A 21,762-nucleotide genomic window follows, 5' to 3' on the forward strand; every position below is an offset into this window, starting at 1 on the left:
GTTAACTCATTTAATTCTTTCAAACTTAAGAAACTTTATTTTGGGGGCGGGCACCTGGTGGCTCAGTCATTAAGCATCTGCCTTGGGCTTAGGTCATGATTCCAGGGTCCTGGCATGGAGCCCTGCATCAGGCTCCATGCTCAGCAGGAAGCCTGTTTCTCCTTTTCCCACTCCCCCTGCTTGTGTTCCCTCTCTCTCTGCCTCTCCCTCTGTGTGTCAAATAAATAAACAAAATAATTTTTAAAATAAACTTTATTATTTTATTTTATTTTTGTATTTTTAAATTTTTTATTTAAATTCAAGTTAGTTAACATAGACTGTATTATTAGTTTCAAGGGTAGAATTTACTGATTCTATGCATATGACCTGGTGCTCATAAGAAACTTTATATTTTTTTAAGACTTTATTTTTTCATTAGACAGAGAGAGCACACAAGCAGGGGGAGACACAGAGGCAGAGGGAGAAGCAGGCTCCCTGCTGAGCTGGGAGCCCAACATGGGGCTCAATCCCAGGACCCTGAGATCATGACCTGAGCTGAAGGCAGACGCTTAACCATCTGAGCCACCCAGGCACCCCAAGAAACTTTATTTATTTTTTTTAAAAGATTTTATTTATTTATTTGACAGAGAAAGAGAGAGCACAAGCAGGGAAAGTGGGAGAGGGAGAAGCAGGCTCCGATGCGAGGTTCCATCCATAGTTTCGCCTTTTCCATGACGTCATAGAGTTGGACTCATACGGTATCTAGCCTTTTCAGATTGGCTTCTTTCATTTAGCAATAGGTATTTAAGATTCCTCCTTGTCTTTTCATGGGTTGATAGCTCATTTCTTTTTAGTGCTAAATGATATTCCCTTGTCTGGATCTACCGCAGTTTATCCATTCAGATATTGAAGGATATCTTGGTTGCTTATCTGTTTTGGCCATTTTGAATAAAGCTTTTACAAACATCTGTGTGCAGGTTTTTGTGTGGATATAAGTTTTCAATTCATTTGGGTAAATAATAAGAAGAGCAATTGCTGGATCATATGGTAAGAGTGTGTTTCATTTTGTAGGAAACTGCCACACTGTCTTCCACAGTGACCTGCACTGCTCTGGATTCCCGACAGCAATGAAGAGGACTTCCTGGTGCAGACCTCTTGAGAGTGCTTGGTTTTGTCAGTATTCTGGGTTTTGGCCATTCTAATGGGCATGTAGTGGAATCTCACTGTTGTTTTAATTTGCATTTTCTTATGACATCTCGCATACAGCATCTTTTCAAATGCTTATTTGCCATCTGTGTGCCTTCTTTGGTGAGGTGTCTATTCAAGTCTTTGGCCCATTTTTATTTTTTTATTTTATTTTTTAAATCTGGAAAGAGAGAAGGAGCCCAGTTTTTGTTTTTTTTTTTAATTTTATTTATTTATTTGACAGAGAGAAAGATCACAAGTAGGCAGAGAGGCAGTCAGAGAGAGAGGGGAAAGCAGACTCCCTGCTGAGCAGAGAGCCCAATGCGGGGCTTGATCCCAGGACCTGAGATCATGACCTGAGCCAAAGGCAGAGGTCATGAGCCACTGAGCCACCCAGGTGCCCCTTTGGCCCATTTTTAAATAGGATTATTTTATTGTTGAGTTTTAAGAGTTCTTCAGATATTTTGAATAATAGTCCTTTATCAGATGAGTCTTTTTTTTTTTTTTTAATTTGACAGACAGAGATCATGAGTAGGCAGAGAGGCAGGCGGGTAGGGTTGGGGAACAGGCTCCCTGCTGAGCAGGGTGCCTGATGCAGGGCTCGATGCCTGGACCCTGAGATCATGACTTGAGCCCAAGGCAGAGGTTTGACCTACTGAGCCACCCAGGTGCCTCCTCAGGTGAGTCTTTTACAAATATTCTCTCCCAGTCTGTGGCTCGTGATCTCTTAGTATTATTGTCTTTTTCAGAGCAGAAGGTTTTAATTTTTAAGAAGCTCAGCTTATCAGGGCACCTGGATGGCTCAGTCACCTGAGCATCTGCCTTCAGCTCAGGTCATGATCTCAGGGTCCAGGAATTAAGCCCTGTATCAGGCTCCCTGCTCGGCAGGGAGCCTGCTTCTCCCTCTCCCACTTCTCCTGCTTGTGTTCCCTCTCTTGCTGTCTCTCTCTCTCTGTCAAATAAATAAATAAAATCTTAAAAAAAAAAAAAAAGAAGTTCAGCTTATTAGTTTTTTGTTTCATGAATCATGCCTTTGGTGTTGTATGTAAAACTCATCACCATAATATCAGCTGTAGCAACATTTTTCTAGATGTGTCTCCTGAGGCAAGGGAAACAAAAGCAAAATAGACTACTGGGACTACATCAAAATAAAAAGCTTATGCACAGTGAAGGAAACAATCAACAAAACTAAAAGGCAACCTACAGAATGGGAGAAGATATTTGCAAATGACATATTCAGTAAAGGCTTAGTATCCAAAATGTATAAAGAACTTGATGCAACTCAACACCAAAAAAAAACATATAATCCAATTCAAAATTTGGAAGAAGACATGAATAGGCATTTCCCCAAAGAACACATAGAGATGGCCGGCAGGCACATGAAAAGTCGCTCGACATCACTCACCATCAGGAAAATGCAGATCAAAACCACAATGAGATGTCACCTCACACCTGCCAGAATGGCTAAAATAAAAAACACAAGAAACAACAAGTGTTGGAGAGGATGTGGAGAAAAAGGAATGCTCGTGCACTGTTGGTGGGAGTGTAAACTGGTGTGGCCACTGTGGAAAACAGTAGGGTGGTTCCTCAAAAAATTGAAGACAGAATTAGTATATGAACCACTAATTCCACTACTGGGTCTTTACCCAAAGAGCATGAAATCACTAATTTGAAAAGGTATATGGAACTCTGTGTGTATTGGGGCGTTATCTACAATAGCCAAACTACGCAAGCTGCCAAGTGTCCATGGATAGATGAATGGATGAAAAAGAGGTGGTCTGTATATACAATGGAATATTATTCAGCCATCAAAAAGAATTAAAATTTGCCATTTGCAACATGATTGGAGCTACAGAGTACAATGGTAAGTGAAATAAATCAGCCAGAATAAGACAAATACCGTATGATTTCAATCATATGTGGAATTTAAGAAACAAAGCAAACAAAGAAGAAAGAGACAAACCAAGAAAAAGACACTTAACTGTAGAGAACAAACTGATGGTTGCCAGAGTGCGGGGTTGGGCGGGGATAGGTGAAGGGGATTAAGAGTACCCTTATCATGATAAGCACCGAGTAATGTACAGAATTATTGAATCACTATATTATACACCCAAAACTAAACAGAACATTGTATGTACATACACTGGAATTAAAAGTTAATTAAAAAATAAAGGTCGTCTGGGTTCTCACCCTACGTTACTTTCTAGCAGTTTTAAAGTTTTGTGTTTTACATTTAGGTCTATGATCCATTTTAATTATTGTAAAAGCTGTAAAGTCTGTGTCTAGATTCATTTTCTTGCCTGTGGATAGCCAGTTGTTCCAGCAACTGGAACTAGAGACTAAGACTAGAGAACTAGAGAACAAAGACTAAACTCATTTAAATTTCTAAATCAACTTTGAGGCACTACCTTATTTATCCCCATTGCTCAGATGAGCAAACTGAGGCATAGAGTGGTTTTTATCAGTTACCCAGGGCAACACAGGGAGTACTTGACAGGGATCTGAACACATTGTAACCTGAAACCAGAGTCCATACACTCAATCCCTATCTACAATAATAACCTCTTTGTCATAGTTTTTTTGTATGTAGTTTGTATGTAGTTTTTTTGAGTAACACAGATGGTTCCTAGCACATAGTAGGTACTCAGGAAGCAGTAATGGTAGCATTGTCCAGCCCAGCCTCCAAGCTTTCACTCAATATCATGTTCTCAGAGAAGCTTTAGTTCATTCCTCCAGGCTAACCAGCCAACCATTGGAGGGCTATTTCATCCTAGGGATGACAGACAGCCTGTACCCTGCTTACTCTCCTGGTGTACCCTACATACAGTCACAGGTCGCTTCCATGTGAATTCCGCCGAGAGGCTCCATGTCTGATTTCTCTGTGTCCCCCAGACCGCCAGGTGCCGCACTGGGCAGCCTCTCAGTGAAAGTTTGTTTAATTGAGTTGGAGTGGCCTGCTCTTCCTTGACCCAAAAGGGTCACCCGTGCACATCACGGGTGTGGTCTATTCCTCAGGATATCCAGGCTCTGACTCACATCTTTGCTCCTGAGGCCCCCTTGCTCCAACCTTCCCTGATCTGTCAGGTTGGGCCACCCTAGTCTGCAGAAGTTCTCAGTTCCCTCCAAACTCAAGACATAGCACCTATCTTGAAGGCCTGCTCTCTAAACTAGACTGGCCTCTCCCAGGACGTCTGAAATCCCTCTTTGGTGGGTAGAGCAGTTCACTGGATGTTTAGCAGGACATGACAGACCCCGGCGACCTCATTCCAAAAAGATTATGAAAGGCATTAATCTTAACATTGTTGGACTGGTTTGGGGGCTAAGTAAGTGCCCCTGAGGGCTGTCTCCTGGGCCCTGGTATACCCCTCAGGCAGCCCCACTTGAGTCAGGGCTCTCTTGGACCAAGCTAATCACATGCCCATGTCCGCCTTGGGGAGTATGTTCTACCTGGGCCACCGTGGACATGCCGGCAGTGCCTGCTTTGGACTGAGCCATGTAGCACCATCCAGCAACGCCCTATGTCCGCCTCTGCAGAGCCACCCTGGGAAGATGCGACCAGCAAGACTCAAATAAATGCTTCCTCCGGACAGCACTGCCCTGGGCAGCACCCTCCTGGACACGGGTCCAGCGGAGGCCATGGGAGGAACCTGTTCTCTCCAGGAAGGCACGGTGCCTGCCCTGGGCGTGCCCAGCGGCCTCCGGTGCCCCGTGCACGCAGGGGTTCCAGGCAGGCCTCTCGCACGCGGACAGAGGGCTCCCAGAGCAGCGCCCCGTCCCCACATGGCCCGTCCTGGAGGCGCGCCCAGCCGCTGCCAAGAAGGCCGGCAGTTTATCCCCGGAGCCGCCAGCAGGGAGCTCCCTTTCGGTTCGGCTCGCGCGGCTGCGGGGGGCGGCGCTGCGCTGCGCCGCGCTGCGCTCCAGCCCGGACCGGGCCGGGGCCGCTGGATGCCGCGTCTCCGCTTCTGCAGCCTGCCGGGCGGGCTCCGGCGGCCGGTGAGCACGGTGCGGCGGGGGCGGCCGCTCGGGGACGGCCCGGGCCCGGTGGGGCGGCGGGGCGGGCTCCGGCCGGGAAGGCGGGCGGGCGGCGGGGCCCGCCGGCTCCTCCTCCCCCACTGTGCCCTGGAAGCGGCGGCCCGGACTCCCGGCTCCGGTCCCCGGCTGCGCGGCGGGGCTCGGCGCCCCGGAACGGGGAACCGACCGGGAGGGGCGGAGAGGGGAGCTCTGGCCCCTTTGGTCGGCTCTGGGGCGCGCGGAGGCAGGGCAGAGTGGCCTTCAGGTTGGGGGGGGCGGAATTGAGGGCTTGGGGGAGCCCAGGTGGCCCAGAGCTGCCGGGTGAAGGCTGCAGCCTCCGGGATAGGGGGCTTCTCGGGGGCAGGCCCAGGTCCCCCAAACCGAGCGAGCGAGGGAGGCTCTGAGCGAAGCAGCGGGGAAGGCGAGTACCTCCACCGAGCCCTTTATCCCTCCCAGCGGCCTTCACCCTTTCACTGCCAGGCCGACTGCGGGCTCCCTCTCAAAGGAGCAGCTGCTAGACAGCTGGCAAAACAATGGAGACCCCGCTTCCCCAGACCCCCTCCCCGGAGATAGAAGATGGGGTGAGCGAATGGTAGGCTTTGGAGACTAGGGAGTGCTGGCTGTCCCCGGTGCCTGGGTGCCTGGTTGCTCACCTCACCTTTCCCTGCAAAGGGGTGGGGTGTGTGTGGGAAGGTCGGACAGCCTGCCCCAGGCCTCTGGGAGCGACTGCCCGGACGCCCCGCCCTACTAACCTGTCATGCCAGTTGTTTCGCCAATGGGAAGAGGGAGGTGGTAAGGTTAGCTGCTCCCCCCTCCCCGTGTTTGGGTGGGGAACGGGTGCTGCTTGGTACCAAGCATGGTGAGGAGTGGGTCTTGTTCCTGGCTGAGATAAGGCCTGCAGGGACATACCACACATGGGGCTTTGTTGGGGGAAGGGAGGGGGGAATGGGGATGTCACCCTTTTGCAAGGCACATGTGTCCTGCTGATTAGTTAGAAAGGCTGCCAGCCAGAATGAACGGGGGTGCGGGTGGGGGGGCAGGATGGGGTTGGAGGAAGGCAGACAGTATGTTTTTTAAGTGGTGCTCCTTTTGCCTGGTCACTTGGCCCATGGGGCATGTGTTTGGCAGTGTCCTCTTGGTTTGTGTTTTGTAGAGAGGCCCCAGGACAATGCTTCCTGGGAGGGGCTCTCCTGCCTAGTGCCTTCCTGCCCTCAGATGGACCCCCCAAATTATGGAATCAGATTCCCTCCCGCCCTTTACCTGGCGAGTGATTCAGGCTGGTTTGTGTGGGCTCATTGGTCTTTGGAGTACCTGGCATGTGTAGTGCTGAGGAGGCCTTGTAAATCCCCCCAAGGAGAGTGAACTGTCGGAAGTACGCATGCAGTGTGTCTGTGCTGGAAGGGAGGGAAGGTCAACCAGCAGGTAAAGAGTGAGATTGCTTTAGCCAGACGTTGAATCCAGGCAGTCAGGCTGCCTTTCCATGTGCTTATGAGATCTGGAGCCCTTTTCTTGGGCAGGTTGGTTTCCTGTTGTCATGGCAATGGGCCAGGCCTTGTCTAACTTTCCCCACCCTTTTGGTTCAGAAGCTACTTTCTATTTGGGGATATTGAAAGTTGCTCTCCTGAGGTCTCTGGCTTCCTGACAGACCTCACTGGCTCTTTGTCAGTGGCCTGCCACCTCCTCAGCTTCCCCTCTGTCCTTTTGTGATGAGGGTTTTCCAGGAAACATCCTCCTGGTTGCTGGTCATGGCTAATTATATATAGCCTGGGGTGTGCTTGTCCATTTGGGGTTGGGGACATTCGTGTGCTGGGGCAGGGGCCTCGATTTCAGGAAGGTGACAGGGGAAGCTATTGTGTTGGAGGGTTAGGACAATGAGAAGGGTCGCAGGTGGGGGTGGGTGGGATAGAGCGCTGGTGGTCACTTCCTTTGAAAGCTTTGAACTTTGAACTGTTGATGACCTGGTGCCTGGCAGCTCTGAGAATCTAGTTTGTTTACGCTCTCCAAGCCTGGCTCAGGTGCCAGGGTGTGTGCCTGAAGGCTTCCTCAGGTGCCCCAGGCTCTCCTCAGAAGTCCTCACTGTGGATTGTGCCCTTCCTGACTTTCCTGCCCGGTCCCTCAGCCTCACTCCCTGGCAGCCCAGGGAAGCCAGCCTGGAGCCTGGAGCCCCCTTCACCAGCCCAACTCCAGGCTGCTCATGAAGGGGTGCATGTGTCTTCAGAAATTGGGCCTGAAACATTCAGGGTCCCCCAGAGGCAGGTGCCCGAAGGTGGACTGGGTGGGGCAGAAGTGAGGCTAGCGTGAAAAGGAGAATCCACCCAGCTCGGGTGGAGCAGGGAGTTGCTGGAATTCAGGAAACCTTGATCCACACTTGGTGTGTCACAGGTCTCCAGAGCAGCAGGGCGGTTCTGGTTCCTTCAAACCTGAGGTCTGTACTCCCCCCACCCCTCCACCCCCCACCACCAGACACCCTCACCTGAAGTGGACACCATGGACTGGACCTCCATCACCCGGGTCCTGTGAGCTGGTCCTGCTGGTGGCTCTGGGCCCCAGGTCTCGTCCCAGGCCTCTCCTGAGTGTGGTGGGTAAAGCTGAGGGGCTCTAAGCCTAGCGTAGTTTAAAGGTTCAAGGGTATGAGAGTGGTTCCCCCAGAACTGGGGCTGGGAGGCTTGATGGAGCTTTGAAGTTCTACTTTGGGTCAGGCTCATGGGTGCTTGAGGATCTGCTCACTCTGCCCCCACCTCTATCACCATAGGTTAGGGTTAGGAGGGGCGGGGAGCAGAACTGGAAAGCCTCCACTCCTCTCCCCACCTCCCTTTCCTTGAGGTGGGACCTGTGTGGCTTGTAAATTATCCATATTCCCTTGATGGTTCAAAGAGCTTACAGTCAGGCAGGACTTTAAACTGTGGACTGAGGTTTTTACAGGGCCCAGGGCCCTTTCTCTCTGCCAGGCACTTTACCATAACTTACAAGGGATTCTTTATATTATTCTCGGAGATTCAGAGATGTTGGATGATGGGCTCAAGGTCACACAGCAAGCACAGGCAGAGCAGAATTAGAACCTTTGCAATTTAGAGTTGAACAGAGTTAAGTCTCCAGCAAAGGCAACGCTTGCGGCCAAGTGTGAAGTCTCAGGCCCACGGAGATTTTATAGTTGAAATAGCTGAGGCCTACAGAGGGGAAAGGACTTGCTCAAGGTCACACAGAAGGGAGGGGGGAGTGGTGTTCCCTGAGTTCAGCGCCCAGCCGGCTGCGGCAAACCCCGCGGGAAGCCGAGGAGGTGCACCTAGAGGAGCAGCGGAGCACTCGGCCGCGCCGCTGGCACGTCTCCCGCTGTCGTTCCTCCCGGGGCCTGCGGGATCCCTGTGTTCCGAGGGAGACGGTAAGCGGCGGGAGGCACCGCGGGCCTGCGGCTGCCTGGAAATGCTCGGCGCCGCGGTTTCCGAGGGAGCGGGAGCGGGAGCCGGAGCCGGCGGGCGGACTGATGTCATGTGAGAAGCGTGCAGTCGGAGCGAGCACACCTGGAGCCCGATAAGCTCCGTGTGACCTGGCAGTGAGTCACGGGGTGCTGCGGAGCTCTTAGCGCGACCGGTCGGGAAGAGGCTCGGTGGCAGCGGCCGGCGTCACCCTGCGCTATTCGGTGGAGGCGGCCCCCCACTCGCCCTGCCCCGCCGCCGGGGCGGGTCAGGTGCCGCGCGAGCCCCGCCGGGTTGTCTTTGCAACCCTCCTTGCGGGACTGGCGCCGAAAAAGGCCTCTGGGCTGTAGGAAACGGCCGCTTAGGGAGGTCAGAGGCCAAGGGAGAGAGGCCGGCTCTCTTGGGAAAGTATTTCCTTTGTATTTATTTATGAGTGTGGTCTGGGAGTGGGGAGTGGGGGACTGACCCTTTTTAGTGTCCACCCACAGCAGCCAAGTCTGGGCGCCTTGTCTTGGGATACTAACGTTATAGTTTCCATTTCCTGGGGTTTCTACTTTGCCAGCTGCAGGGTGACCCATTTAAATCTGTCCCCTCTTAAAGCCACAAGACACTAGTGAGATCTATTTTAACCAAGTCCCCCAAGTCACTGAAACTTTTCCCAGGCAAGAGATGGCAAGCCTTGAACCTGCCCATTGCAAAGTTGGTTCACAGTTCTCACGCTAAATGGATTGTCAAGCTTTTCTTTTTTTCTTTGTCTGTCCTTCTTTTTAATCTTTAAAAATAGCAAAATTAACATATTCTGGGAAAAGGTTTAATTCCTAGGAAGTCTATTAGATAAAAAGCTAAAGTGGTATTCTCCGTTTGCTCCAACTGCACGAAAATCCCAGACAAAATTATGTAATGGATATTATATATATGGATACATGTGATACATATTTATGATAGATTTATATATAACATTATATTACATGATACAATTTAATATAAATTTTTTTCTGTAGGAAATAAAGAGCATACAGAAAAGTAGAAGAAATGTTATATATAATCCCACTATCTAAAGTCCCTAGGCCTAGATACACACACACTAGCTAAATATTCTCATTGTAAAAAAAATAGAACAATACAGATGAAACACCAATCTGCTTTGACTCTTCTAAAATCTGTCTCTTCCCGAAAGCATACATTTTTCTATGCATATGTAAATATTGCATATACATAATACATAATGCACATACATACATAATGCACATGCATATATGTGCACACATAAACATAGTTTTTAAAATATATGATTTTAAAAATTAAATATTATCTGAAAACTTGGGTTTTTTCACTTAACAGTATAGTATTGAGTCTTTCCAGGTGGGTGCATACAGATCTCCTTCATTCTTTTTTTGAAATTTTTTAAAAAAGATTTTACTTATTTGACAGAGACACAAGTGAGAGAGGGAACATAAGCAGGGAGAGTGGGAGAGGTAGAAGCAGGCTTCCTGCTTCGGGGCTCAAACCCAGGACCATGGGATCATGACCTGAGCAGAAGGCAGGTGCCTAACGACTTAACCACCCAGGCACCTCTCCTTCATTCTTTTTAATAACCCAGTTATTAAAATAGCCCAGTTCTATAATTTAGCTCTTCCTCCAGTGACGGATCTTTATATTGACAGAATTTTACAGTTGCAAACAATGATGCAAAGATGAGCCATGTTTCTTGTGTGAACATATCTGTCGAGGTCCTGTAAGTGTAATTGCCTAGAATATGTACATTAAAATATTTTCACAGATACCCCCAACTTGCCCTCCCTACACCAATTTATACTCCCAATAACACACATGAGCTACCCTGCTTCCTATCTTCTATTTGATTGATGTTACTAATAATGGTAGTTTTTACTAAACTGTTAAGTGAACAGCAGTATACCTCTGTGTTCTTTCATGTGTGTGCAGATAAGACTGAGGCTGAAAATCTGTTCGTGTCTGTTGGCCACTTGTATTTCAACAGCTATGAATTGCCTGTACTTAGTCTTGGCAGTAGTTACCTGGGCCCTCTGAACTTGAACCAGTGTGCTCTGGCTTGGCCATGTGCTCACGGGATTGCCTTCACCTCTTTGGGCCGTACTTTTTTCCATATACAAAGGCTCTGTCCAGCATTAAGGTTTATGTGTGGATTTATTCTAGTCACACTTGGGCTGAGGTGCACACTTTGTGGACCTTATGCTGTTTGTCATCCCATTTAGATGATAAAAATGTGTCCTGCTGTGATTGGGTACTGTTCTCGAGGGCCTACTCTGGGCTGGGGTTATCTGGAGGGCTTATAGACCAATTTCATTCAGTTCCCATGCCGTATGTGGTAGGTACTGTTATTACCCCATTTTACAAATGGGAAAACAGAGGCACAAGATTGCATAGCTATTACCCTGGTCCTAGGTTTGCTACCTGACATCTGAAGCCTTTCTTGAGTTTCACTTATCTTTATTTATTGAATTTATTTTTTGAGGCGGGGGAGAGGCAAAGGGAGAGAGAAAATCTCAAGCAGGCTCCACACTGGACCAGGGACATGACCTGGACACAGGGCTCCATCCCACAACCCTGAGATCATGACCTGAGCCAAAATCAAGAGTCAGACACTTAACCAATGAAACCGCCCAGACCAGCATATCTTGCCTCAAATACTTTAGTGTACATATCATTAAGCAGACTTCAGTGTTTGTTTACAGTTCTTTTTTCTTTTGAGTGAATACTTCACATAATGAGATGCACAAATCTTTTTTAAAAGATTTTTATTTATTTATTTGACAGAGAGATACAGAGCACAAGTAGAGCAGCAGGGAGAGGGAGAAGCAGGTTCTCTGCTGAGCAGGGAGCTGGAAGTGGGGCTCCACCCCAGAATCCTGGGATCATGACCTGAGCCAAAGGCAGAAGCTTAACCTATTCAGCCACCCAGGCGTCCCTGAAATGCACAGATCTTATGCATGCTATTTGATAACTGTTGGCAAATGTATACACCTGTCAATCCAAATCCCTATCAAGATAATTAAGGTAATATGAACATCACTCCAGAAAGTTCCCTCATGCCCTTTTCCAGGCAATTCCTACCCCTACCCCCTTCCTCAGCATCCAGATGTAATCGGTGTTCTGATTTTTTTTCACCATAGCTTATTTTTATCTATCCACATCTGTGGCTTACAGTGGCTTTACCTCCTTCCTGATAAACCCATCGTAACTCGAAAATACCATAAGTCGAGAATGCATTTAATCCACCTAACCTACCAAATTTAGGTTAGCCTACCCTCCCTGAAATGTGTTTAGAACACCTTCATCAGGCTACAGTTGGGCCGAATCATCTAGCACAAAGCCTATGTTATGATCAAGTATTGACTATCTCATGTAATTGCTTGCACACTGTGCTGAAAGTGAAGACAGAATGGTACAGCACGGGTACAGAATGGCTGTCAGCATTTCATTTGTTTACCCCTGTGATCACATGGCTGCCTGGGAGCTGCGTCTTGCTGCCACTCCCCAGCATCCCTAGGGAGCCTCTCACTGCATATCGCTACATCAGGACAAGATCCAAATTCAAAATGTGAAGAATGAGTTTTATTGAGTGCAAATTGCTTTCACACATGTGTAGCGTCAAGTCAAAAAATTGGTAAGTCGAACCATTGTAAGTCAGGGACCATCTGTACTAGAACTTCATATTAATAGTACTATACTAGTATGTACTCTGTTGTCAAAGCCTTCTTTTGCTGTCATTTGACTCCCTGTTTTTGAGATTCATCCCTGTTGTGTGGATCAGTGATTGCTTCCTTTTGCTTGCTGTGTAGTATTCCATTGTATGATTATGTAAATTGTTTCTCTGATTGATGAACTGGTCGGTGCGTATTGGAGTCAAATGGTCCTTGCCCTCAAGATGCTTTCTTTCTTTCTTTCTTTCTTTCTTTTTTTAAGGTTTTATTTATTTATTTGATAGACAGAGGTCATAAGTAGGCAGAAAGGCAGGCAGAGAGAGGAAAGGAAGGGAAGCAGGCTCCGTGCTGAGCAGAGAGCCCAATGTGGGGCTCGATCCCAGGACCCTGGGACCATGACCCGAGCCGAAGGCAGAGGCTTTAACCCACTGAGCCACCCAGGCACCCCCCTCAAGACACTTTCTGTCCTAACATACTAAGGCCTCTGAGTTGACCAAGTGGATTATACTTTGCGGTGATTTGGGGAGCAGTGAGGTCACAATGATGTAGGTACAGACCCTAACTTATATGCATACCTTTCCTCCACGTAAAATTAGGAAAGGCCCCCTGGAATAGGCTCAGGGGAAAAAGCCAGAGAAGGAGGTCAGAAAACTGTAAGGTTCCCTTCATGGGACAGGGTAAGAGATGAAGGGGAGCCCAGAATGAAGAATGGGAAGGTGCTGATATCATCCCTGCTGGAGTCTTTGGGCCCGGGGACAAGAGATGCTAAAAAGTCCAAGGTCTACAAGAAGGTGACAGAGCCCCAGGGTCCAGCAGAGTGGGCTCCAAGGAACAGAGGAGCAGTACTGCCTGTACCGGGGGTCTGACCCTGGACAGGGAGGTTGCAGGTGGCTCTAGACAGGTGGCACAGGAGAAAACCCAGGCCACAGCCAGGCAGTTGTAGGGATGACAGTGGGTAAGGGGTACCTTGGGAGCCGTGTGCATGACTTTGGCAGGACAGGGGTGCTGAGGGGAGGTCTGAAATGGACTCAGTCTCCAGAGGCTCCAGGGTTGGGATGAGAGGGGTAACTTCGGCAGCAAGTTAATAAACAACCTGTGTCCACAAGAGACTTAGATAGTTGGAATTTTCGAGCTAGAAGAGATCTAGGTCATCCTGTCCAGCCTTGAGCAAAGTGACAGGCTGAAGGTCCCCCCTAGTGATCTGTTGGCAGATCTGGGCCTAGATAGCAAAACCGCTAACCTTCCTGGCCAGCGGTTACCGCCGCCCCCATACTGCTACTCTAGGGCAGACTGTGTGCGCTTCCTATCCATCACAATGGCAGTGAGGGGCAAGCTTTTGCCAAGACAGCGATTTCCATGAAATTACTTCTCAGGGACCTTTCCAGCCCCAAAATTCTAGAATTCTGGGGCCTGTTGTCCGTTGATACTGCTCAGATGTCTAGTCCCCACCCAACAGAGAGTCAAGATTGGGTAAGGATTACAGAGTAAGAATTGAAGACCAAAAGAGGTGTCTTGCTGGGATAGCGTGGGTAGGCAGTTGGGTTCTCATGGTTGGGCTGAAGCTGAGGCCAGTGGACACATTTGTCCCCTTCCAGTCCCCAAGGTGGGTTTCTTTCTTCATTTCCCACATGGGTGTCTTTGGAGCCATCTTCTAAATCAGTCCTTTTTTTAGAGAGAGAGAGAGAGAGAGAGAGCGTGGGGGTGGGGTAGGTAGAGGGAGAGGAAGAAAGAAAATTTTAAGCACTCTCCATGCTGAGCCTGGAACCTGACACGGGACTCCTTCCCACAACCCTGAGATCATGACCTGAGCTGAAATCAAGAGTCGGATGCTTTAGCAACTGAGCCACCCAGGCGCCCCTAAATCAGCCTTTTAAGACAGTGTGGGTAGTATTGGGTGGAGGCAGTGACCACCAGAAGATCCCACATTCTGTTAAATGGTAGGTCTGTGCCCCACTCCATCAGTATTCAGGAGAAAAGAGAGAGAGAGACTCCCCAGGTCAAAATAGAGCCCTGAAGAGGGTAGCCCCCCCACCCTAAATCAGCCCAGACTCAGCTGGACAGGGCTGCCCCTGGCTTCGCACTTCCAGGGCCCCAGACTTCCTGTCTTCCTACCTCTTCCAGGTACTATGTGTATGGAGCATTTTGAACCAAAAAGTCCAGAGGGAACTTTGTTCTACTAGGTAGAAATAGGTCAGGGGGTCAAGGGGTGCCTGTTAGGCCCACAGGGAGCTAGTAACTGGGCCAGATTCCCCACCTCTTTGGATATGCTCTGCAATTAAAGATTTTTCTAGAATTCACTGCCCAGTTCAATAGCCAGTAGCTGTTGAATACTTGAAATGTAGTTATTCTGAATTAAGATGTGCTCTGAGTGTAGAAATCACATGGGACATTGCAGCCTTCTTATGGAAAAGAGAATGTAAAATATCTTGATAATTTTCATGTAGATTACATGACATTTTCTTGGATATATTTATATGAAAGTATATCATTAAAGCTAATGATATACTTCTTACCTTTTCTTCTTAGCTTTTTTCTTCTTACCTTTTTTAGTGTGGCTGCTAGGAAATTTTAAGTCACACCTGGGACTTGAATCATATTTCTGTGATGAGCGCTGCTCTGGGAAGGATACATCGATCTCTCAGGAACCTCATGGGTCAGGGTGCTGGGCAGGGAGGAGGCAATTAGCCAGAGCCACCAGGACCCTTGGGAGTTCCTGGCCTTGATGTTCCCCTAGGCATTGTATCAGGGCTAGGGGTCCCTCTCAGTAGGTTGGGGAGCCTGGAGGGCCTTGCTTGGTCGTGGCGGTGGGGTACACAGACAGGAAAGGCCTCTCCAGGGCCTCACAGAAGGTTATTCCTGGAAGAAGTGAGCTCGTTGGTCATGTGTCTGGAACTCGGAGGGGGAGGCCTTCTTGGAGAAAGAAAAAAATTGCACTTAATTTCTAATTAGATGGTATGGCCTACTTCTACTCCTTGTTCCCGGCTGGTTAGAACGTGTTCCCTAGCTTGCAACTCCACCCCCACCAGGTCTTTCTCAGTCCTGTCCCGAGTCGGGTGCCCACCGTGGGTGCAGGTGTCCGGGAGCTGGCTTGTCTCTTGGGCTGCCACAACTTTCTTCCCAAGGCTATATTTAGTTGTTGGTCTGGGGAAAAGGATATGAGTTTTTCAGGATCCTGTTTATCCAGCAGACCCAACCCCCCACCTCTCAGCTGTCTGTCCCCTGTCCAGTCTGGAACTTCCCCTTCCCTCCCTGCTTCACTTGGGGCACCATGGGCCCAGAGAGAAAACTGTATTTGCCGCCAACTAGCCAGGTGACAGCTAACATATACTTAATTTTCTGCACCCTGTTTTCTCATTTGTAGAGATAATGATACCTGCCTTGCGGGGAGGCTGCGAGGCTCAAATGAGAGTGTGGGTCACGCGCCCAGCAGCTGGAAATCACAACGTAAGGGTTGGTGCTCTGAGCTTCTCTGTCAGGCAGTGGCTAAGGCGGCTTTTGTGTCCCTTTCCTTCTTCCTTTGTGTTGAATCTTGAGTCAGGCCTCAGGTCGGCTTGATGGCACCGTCCCGCCAGGGGGTCCGAGCTCTGGGAGCCACCTCGGTGCACACCTATCAGGGATAAAAGGCGATGACAGGCTCTGGAGTTTGCATTTTTACAACCCTTATCAAAACCTCAAGTTTCCTTATTTGTAAAATGGGGGTAATCGCAGACCTTCCCGTAGCAGTGCTGTGAGGATTAACTTAACAGAGACCGTATTGTATCAAGCCAAGCACCTGGCACAGAGTGAGCCCGCTGTCGGTGAGGGGGAGCTGTGCTCATTAGTTCACCTTGTCTGGACTAGAGACACGGGAAGAGGCTCTGTGCAAATAATGTCTCCCTCTCTCTCTCTCTTTCTCTCTCTCTCCACTTCTGTTTGCAGCAGCAAGGTGGGGTACAAGCGCCCTGTGCTAAGCACCCGTAATCCTCTGGGGGTGCCCCCCCAAAGCAACGCCCCACCATGTTTAACCTAATGAAGAAAGACAAGGACAAAGATGGTGGGCGGAAGGAGAAGAAGGAGAAGAAGGAGAAGAAGGAGCGGATGTCGGCCGCGGAGCTGAGGAGCCTCGAGGAGATGAGCCTGCGTCGCGGCTTCTTCAACCTGAACCGCTCCTCCAAACGTGAGTCCAAGACACGCTTGGAAATCTCCAACCCCATCCCCATCAAGGTGGCCAGCGGCTCTGACCTGCACCTGACTGACATCGACTCCGACAGCAACAGGGGCAGCGTCATCCTGGACTCGGGCCACCTGAGCACCGCCAGCTCAAGCGATGACCTCAAGGGCGAGGAAGGCAGCTTCCGGGGCTCGGTGCTGCAGCGGGCGGCCAAGTTCGGCTCCCTGGCCAAGCAGAACTCACAGATGATCGTCAAGCGCTTCTCCTTCTCCCAGCGGAGCCGGGATGAGAGTGCCTCAGAGACCTCCACCCCTTCCGAACACTCTGCTGCCCCATCCCCACAGGTGGAGGTGAGGACCCTCGAGGGACAGCTGGTGCAGCATCCTGGCTCTGGCCTCACTCGGCCAGGGCCCCGGTCACGGGTCCCGGAGCTGGTGACGAAAAGGTTCCCAGCTGACCTGCGCTTGCCCCCCGTGGTGCCCTTGCCACCACCCGCCCTCCGGGAGCTGGAGCTGCAGCGGAGGCCCACTGGAGACTTCGGCTTCTCCCTGCGCCGCACGACCATGCTGGATCGGGGTCCCGAGGGCCAGGTCTACCGGAGGGTGGTTCACTTTGCTGAGCCCGGCGCGGGCACCAAGGACCTGGCCCTGGGGTTGGTGCCAGGTGACCGGTTGGTGGAGATTAACGGGCACAACGTGGAGAGCAAGTCCAGGGACGAGATCGTGGAGATGATCCGGCAGTCTGGGGACAGCGTGCGGCTCAAGGTGCAACCCATCCCGGAGCTCAGTGAGCTGAGCCGGAGCTGGCTGCGGAGCGGCGATGGACCCCGCAGGGAGCCAGCTGATGTGAGTGTCCCCCTGTGCAGCTGGGCCGGAGCCAGGATTGGGAACTGTACTTGGGTGGATGACTGGGGTACTCAGGAGCTGTGAAGTTGTGCCACTTCTTGGCCCCAGTGACAACTTACCTGGCCTGCAGGGTGGAACCACCTTAGCACGGGGTGGTCCATGGGGATATAGGCTTCAGGAGACAAGGGTGAAGGCTTTGGGCACCTTGTTTCCTGAGCCCTAAATCAGGGCACGGAGGCTCACATGGGTCACTTCAGATGAGAGATAGTCTGGACTACTAGTCCAGCCCAGCATCTGGACAAAAAGAGAGGAGTCCCATCTTTGGGCATTAGACTTGAAAGAAAAAGATGACTTATTTCAAATCAGGGCTGTCTTGGAACATCTAGGCTGTGCAGCTGTTCTGCGAGCTCTTGGGTAAGATGACTTCAGGCCTCCTCTTGCCCTTGAATGAGGAGCTGAATAGGAGGTAGGTTACAGAGACAAGTAGAGGCCAGATCATGAAGGACCTTGTAAGTCATGATAAGAATTTAGATTTTTGTCCCAATGAAATGGGACCATAGTGGGGTTTGAAGCAGGGGAGTGACTGGACCTGATTTATACAGATCACCTGGGTTCTAAGAGTCTTTATTACCTCTCCTGGAGGAAGAAAACACCTCAGAAACATAACAGGTATCAAGGCCACAGAAATAGTATGACCTGAGTGTCCCCGAGACCCCAGCCTTTATCTGGCCCACACAAAACATCAGTGGAGGGGGTGACACAGGAGCAGAAAAGATTTAGTCTATGTATGAGACGGTCTCCACGGGGACAGTGATCTCTAACCCCAGGGGTCTTTCAATAGAGTGGCTGTGTATCAGTTTGGAATGTTCCACTGGAGACAGAACGGGAAGGACAGGTTGGCCTCTGGCCGTCCCTGTCTCCCAGCTGTGGACTTTAGGATTGCCCAGATCTGGTCCAGTGTCCAGCCTGGCCAGAACCTGTCAGCACTAAGTGACCGGCCAGATGGGTCAAAGTCAGAAGTAGGAAGAAATGCTAAGGAAGCAGCCAGAGTCCTGATGCAAGCTTTCTCCCCGGGGAGGGGAAGCGGATATTCAGATGGCAGCTCAGCTGAGCAGCATGGAGGGCCTGGAGGGCCTGGGAGCGGCTGGGTCAGAGTCTGGCAGGAAGCACTGGAGGTGGGTTCCAGACCTTCCTTTATCCTGGGCCCAGCAGAGCTCAGGCAGTTTTGCTAGTCAGTAAGGGATAGTGAGTGGGAGGGAGCCTGTTGTGGGAACCAGGGAAGGACCTGGACTCATTCATTGCAGAAACTCACACAGAGCATGTACTGTGTGCCAGTCACCGGACTAGACTGAGCTCAGGGAACCACAGTGTGGCGGGAGTGGGCTTTATCCTAGAACCAGAGCCCATACCATGTTGCCGTGTCTGTCTACTTTCTCCCAGGCGGACGTTATTTTTAACAGATGGAATTTTCTTCTTCAAGAATGAATCCCCTGGGGGGGTTGTTGCCAGTTCCCTGTTGAACCACAGCACAGGCCTCTGTGGGGCCCTGGGCCTGGCATCCCAGATGCTATTTTGTTTTCTCTTTATAGCCTAGGGATCATCTTGGCATCTCGTATTTCTCAGCCGCTCTCCCTTCCCAATGAGCGGCTGCTCCCCCATCCCTGGGGAAGGGGGTGTTTCGGCTTTGGAGGCCCCAGTAGATTCCCCAGTACCGCCGGAGCTGGTATCCCTGAGATGCTGGCTTGCTTCAGCCCCTGTGGGGCAAGCCCAGCGGTGCCTAGAGGACTTCTTCCCCAGGCTGATGCCTAGGGGAATCCGGCAGGGGCCACACAGCAAACTCCAACCTCATGAGTCTCTGAGAACCATGTGAGAGGACAGTGAGAAGCACAGGGCTGAGGAAGCCCTGCATCTGTCCCTCCCTGGCAGGTGGCGGGGACTCAGGCCACCGCAGGGAGGAGCAGAGCGGGCCCGGCTTCCTGGCCTCCCAGGACAGACCGGGAGCTGGTGTGGGAGTGCCGCGGCCACCACGGTGGCTCTCCTCCTCCTCCTCCGTCTCCTCTTCTTCCTCCCACTCCCGCTCCGGCTCCTTTCCTTGGCAGCCGTTCTAAGCTCAGCTCCGTGCCAAGAAGAGTCTTCCCACTTCCCCAAGGCTCCTGGGTGGGGTACTCTGACAACTCTGGCCCCGCGAGGACGGCTCCCGGCGGCCACCCTGCCCGTCACGCCATCCATCAATGGTGTCCACACATGGCCCGTCCCCAGGGAGCTCCGAGGGAACCGGCCGGCCATCTGTTCTCTCTCTGCACACAGATGGAGACCAGGCGTCATGGCTCCTCTCCATGGCCTGTTCAGAAGGCCCCAGGGAGAGACAGCCCCTCGGGTTTCCTTCTCACAAGAATGCTTGGCTCACACCTCCATGTGTCCCTGTAGCTGCCAGCAAGGTTCCACTGGGAGTAGGGGTGAGCCACAGCAGGGGGATAGATATGGAGCCCTGATAGAGATCCCTCAGCAGGCCTGGGACCACGCAGCTCTTCTCCCCGCATCTAGTCTTCCCCTCCACTCGTTAAACAGACATGCGCTGAGCACCCACGGTGAGCTAGATCTGGGGAGCCAGCAGCAAGCCGCATGTAGCCCCAGGCCCCTCAGAACTCACGGTCTAGCGGAAGAGACGGTCAAGTAGCAGGGGATGTCAGTGTTGTTTGAGAAACTCCCCAACAGGGGCCAGTACGGGGTCCCAGGGAGCACAGAGGAGGGACCAGAAGACCAGTCTTGGGAGTGATCCCAGGGAAAGCTGCCATCTGGGTGGGAGATGAATGCAGGGGAGGCAGGAGGAAGGGGAAGGCTGTGAGAGACACATACCAAGGCCTAGAGGTTGGAGAGAGAATGACACATCTGGGGGGGGAGAGATAAAGCTGGGGGACAGTGCATGGGGAATGAGGATTGAGAGAAGCAGCAGAAGCAGCAGGCAGGGGACAGGTCAACAAAGGCCCTTGTGAACTAGCCTAGGGAATGTGAACTTCAACTGAAGGGTGAGAAGCTCTTTAATCAGGAAGTGGTGGGAACAGATCTTAGAAAATCTCTGTGGAGAATGCTTTTGGGTGTAGCGAGGGCAGCCATGGGGAAAATAGTGAGGGCCCTGTCACTGTCATCCTAGTGGGATGGAGGCCCGCACTCGGGTAGAGCAGTGGCGATGGAGAGAGATTTCGGACGTGACTGACTGGTGTGGGGGAGAGAGGTGAGGAGAGCCAAATGGGCTGTCAGCTTTGGAGGAGGATGCTGAGTTCCTCCCTTGGCTCCTCAGGGAAAGTGTTTTAGGGTATTTGGTTTTGGATCAGTTACTCTTAAATTGTCTAAAGGCAAAGCGTTCCCCGAGTCTGGCAAGATGAAAGAGAGTGTTGGTACCGACAAGGATCTGAAAACCCCAGCTGGATCAAAATTCTTTTCTCCTGCTCCATGAATCTGAGTGGGAAAGTCAAGGGCCCACTGAGAAGGACGAGGGCCCGGGAGGGTGGAGAGCTGCACCCTTCTGTTTGTATCCTCAGTGGACCCATTGCAGGGAGCAGGGGTATAGGATGTTCCTGCCAAGCTCCGAAAAGCCCACCTGCTTACCCTCAGCTGATGTCATTGTCCCTCTGCCACCAAGAGCCAGAGGAGCTAGCCCCCAAAGGGGCTCCACCCAGAAAGGGCTGCTTCCCTGAGATTCCAAAGTTGTGGTGGGAGGGGTGAGGTGGGGATTTCCAACAAGGCACCTGCCCCCTGCAGTCAGGCCTGCTTCCTCGGGCTCTGTATGGAGCTGTCAGGCATTTCCCAGAGATCTGTGATATGATTTCTTCTCCCCTTGGACTGTGGAGTTTCTACTCAAAAGTTCTAGGGCTACGAGGTTCCTTAAGAGGTTCTCATGTCTGTAAACCAGCCATCTGGTTTGCTTACATAGACATGTGTAAACCACCTTTCATAGATTTTGGGAGGTAGTAAATGCCTAGGATGATGGTTAGTACCTTTCCCCCTGCCCGGTTTCTGAAGCCATCAAGGGAAGGTAATTTTGCTGCTTCCTTAATTAACCCATCCTGATGTGCTTTCCTGTCTTTGTTCCTGGTAAGGTTTTCTTTCTAAGGGGAACTCATGATGCTTTTGTTCCAACCCTTTCCCAGTAGCCCCATCCTCAGAAACACCCAGCTGAAGGAAGAGCTGGGATGCTGGGTGCTCCCTAGATTTTTCCAGCATCTCAGGCTTACCGATGGAAATCAATGGCCGAAAGGTGACTGGCGGGTCGGGGTTGCCTGCATCTGGGAGAACGGCAGATGTCCCTCTGCCAGGAAGCCCTAAACCCTTGGGCAGAAGCTGTATGAGTATCACCAACCTCGTCCCCTGACCGCCAGGGACTTTCAGGAGGAGGGTACCAAGGGAAGACAGAAAATTGTCCTGGCCCAGGTCTGCCAGGCCCATGGGCTGTCCCTGGGGCTTCTGGTCATGGTGTTGGTGCCTGGTACTGCCTGGGC

At 51.0% G+C, this 21,762-nt stretch overlaps 1 protein-coding gene and 1 long non-coding RNA gene across 17 annotated transcripts in view; one reads left to right on the forward strand and one right to left on the reverse strand.

The window, feature by feature from the left end:
• Positions 1-5,019: 5,019 nt before the first annotated feature.
• MYO18A (myosin XVIIIA) overlaps positions 5,020-21,762 on the forward strand; it is a 93,895-nt gene continuing 77,152 nt past the window's right edge. For 5 of the 16 annotated variants that reach the window (XM_032322905.1, XM_032322915.1, XM_032322910.1 and 2 more), the window contains exons 1-2: positions 5,020-5,157; positions 16,190-17,266. In XM_032322905.1, coding sequence (XP_032178796.1) covers positions 16,268-17,266 — 999 coding nt within the window. In that variant the 5' untranslated portion in view covers positions 5,020-5,157; positions 16,190-16,267. Of the gene's footprint in view, positions 5,167-7,518; positions 8,555-16,189; positions 17,267-21,762 lie in introns of those variants that run through there. The other 11 variants (XM_032322920.1, XM_032322921.1, XM_032322923.1 and 8 more) reach the window with 7 other exon arrangements.
• LOC116578503 lies at positions 14,081-20,124 on the reverse strand. The gene is made up of 3 exons (XR_004280911.1): positions 19,917-20,124; positions 15,645-15,878; positions 14,081-15,412 (listed from the first exon to the last, which is right to left on the reverse strand). It is a non-coding gene; the product is annotated as an uncharacterized LOC116578503 (long non-coding RNA).

This window comes from Mustela erminea, chromosome 18 (genome assembly GCF_009829155.1).
Source record: "Mustela erminea isolate mMusErm1 chromosome 18, mMusErm1.Pri, whole genome shotgun sequence".
Taxonomy (NCBI): Eukaryota; Metazoa; Chordata; class Mammalia; order Carnivora; family Mustelidae; genus Mustela; species Mustela erminea.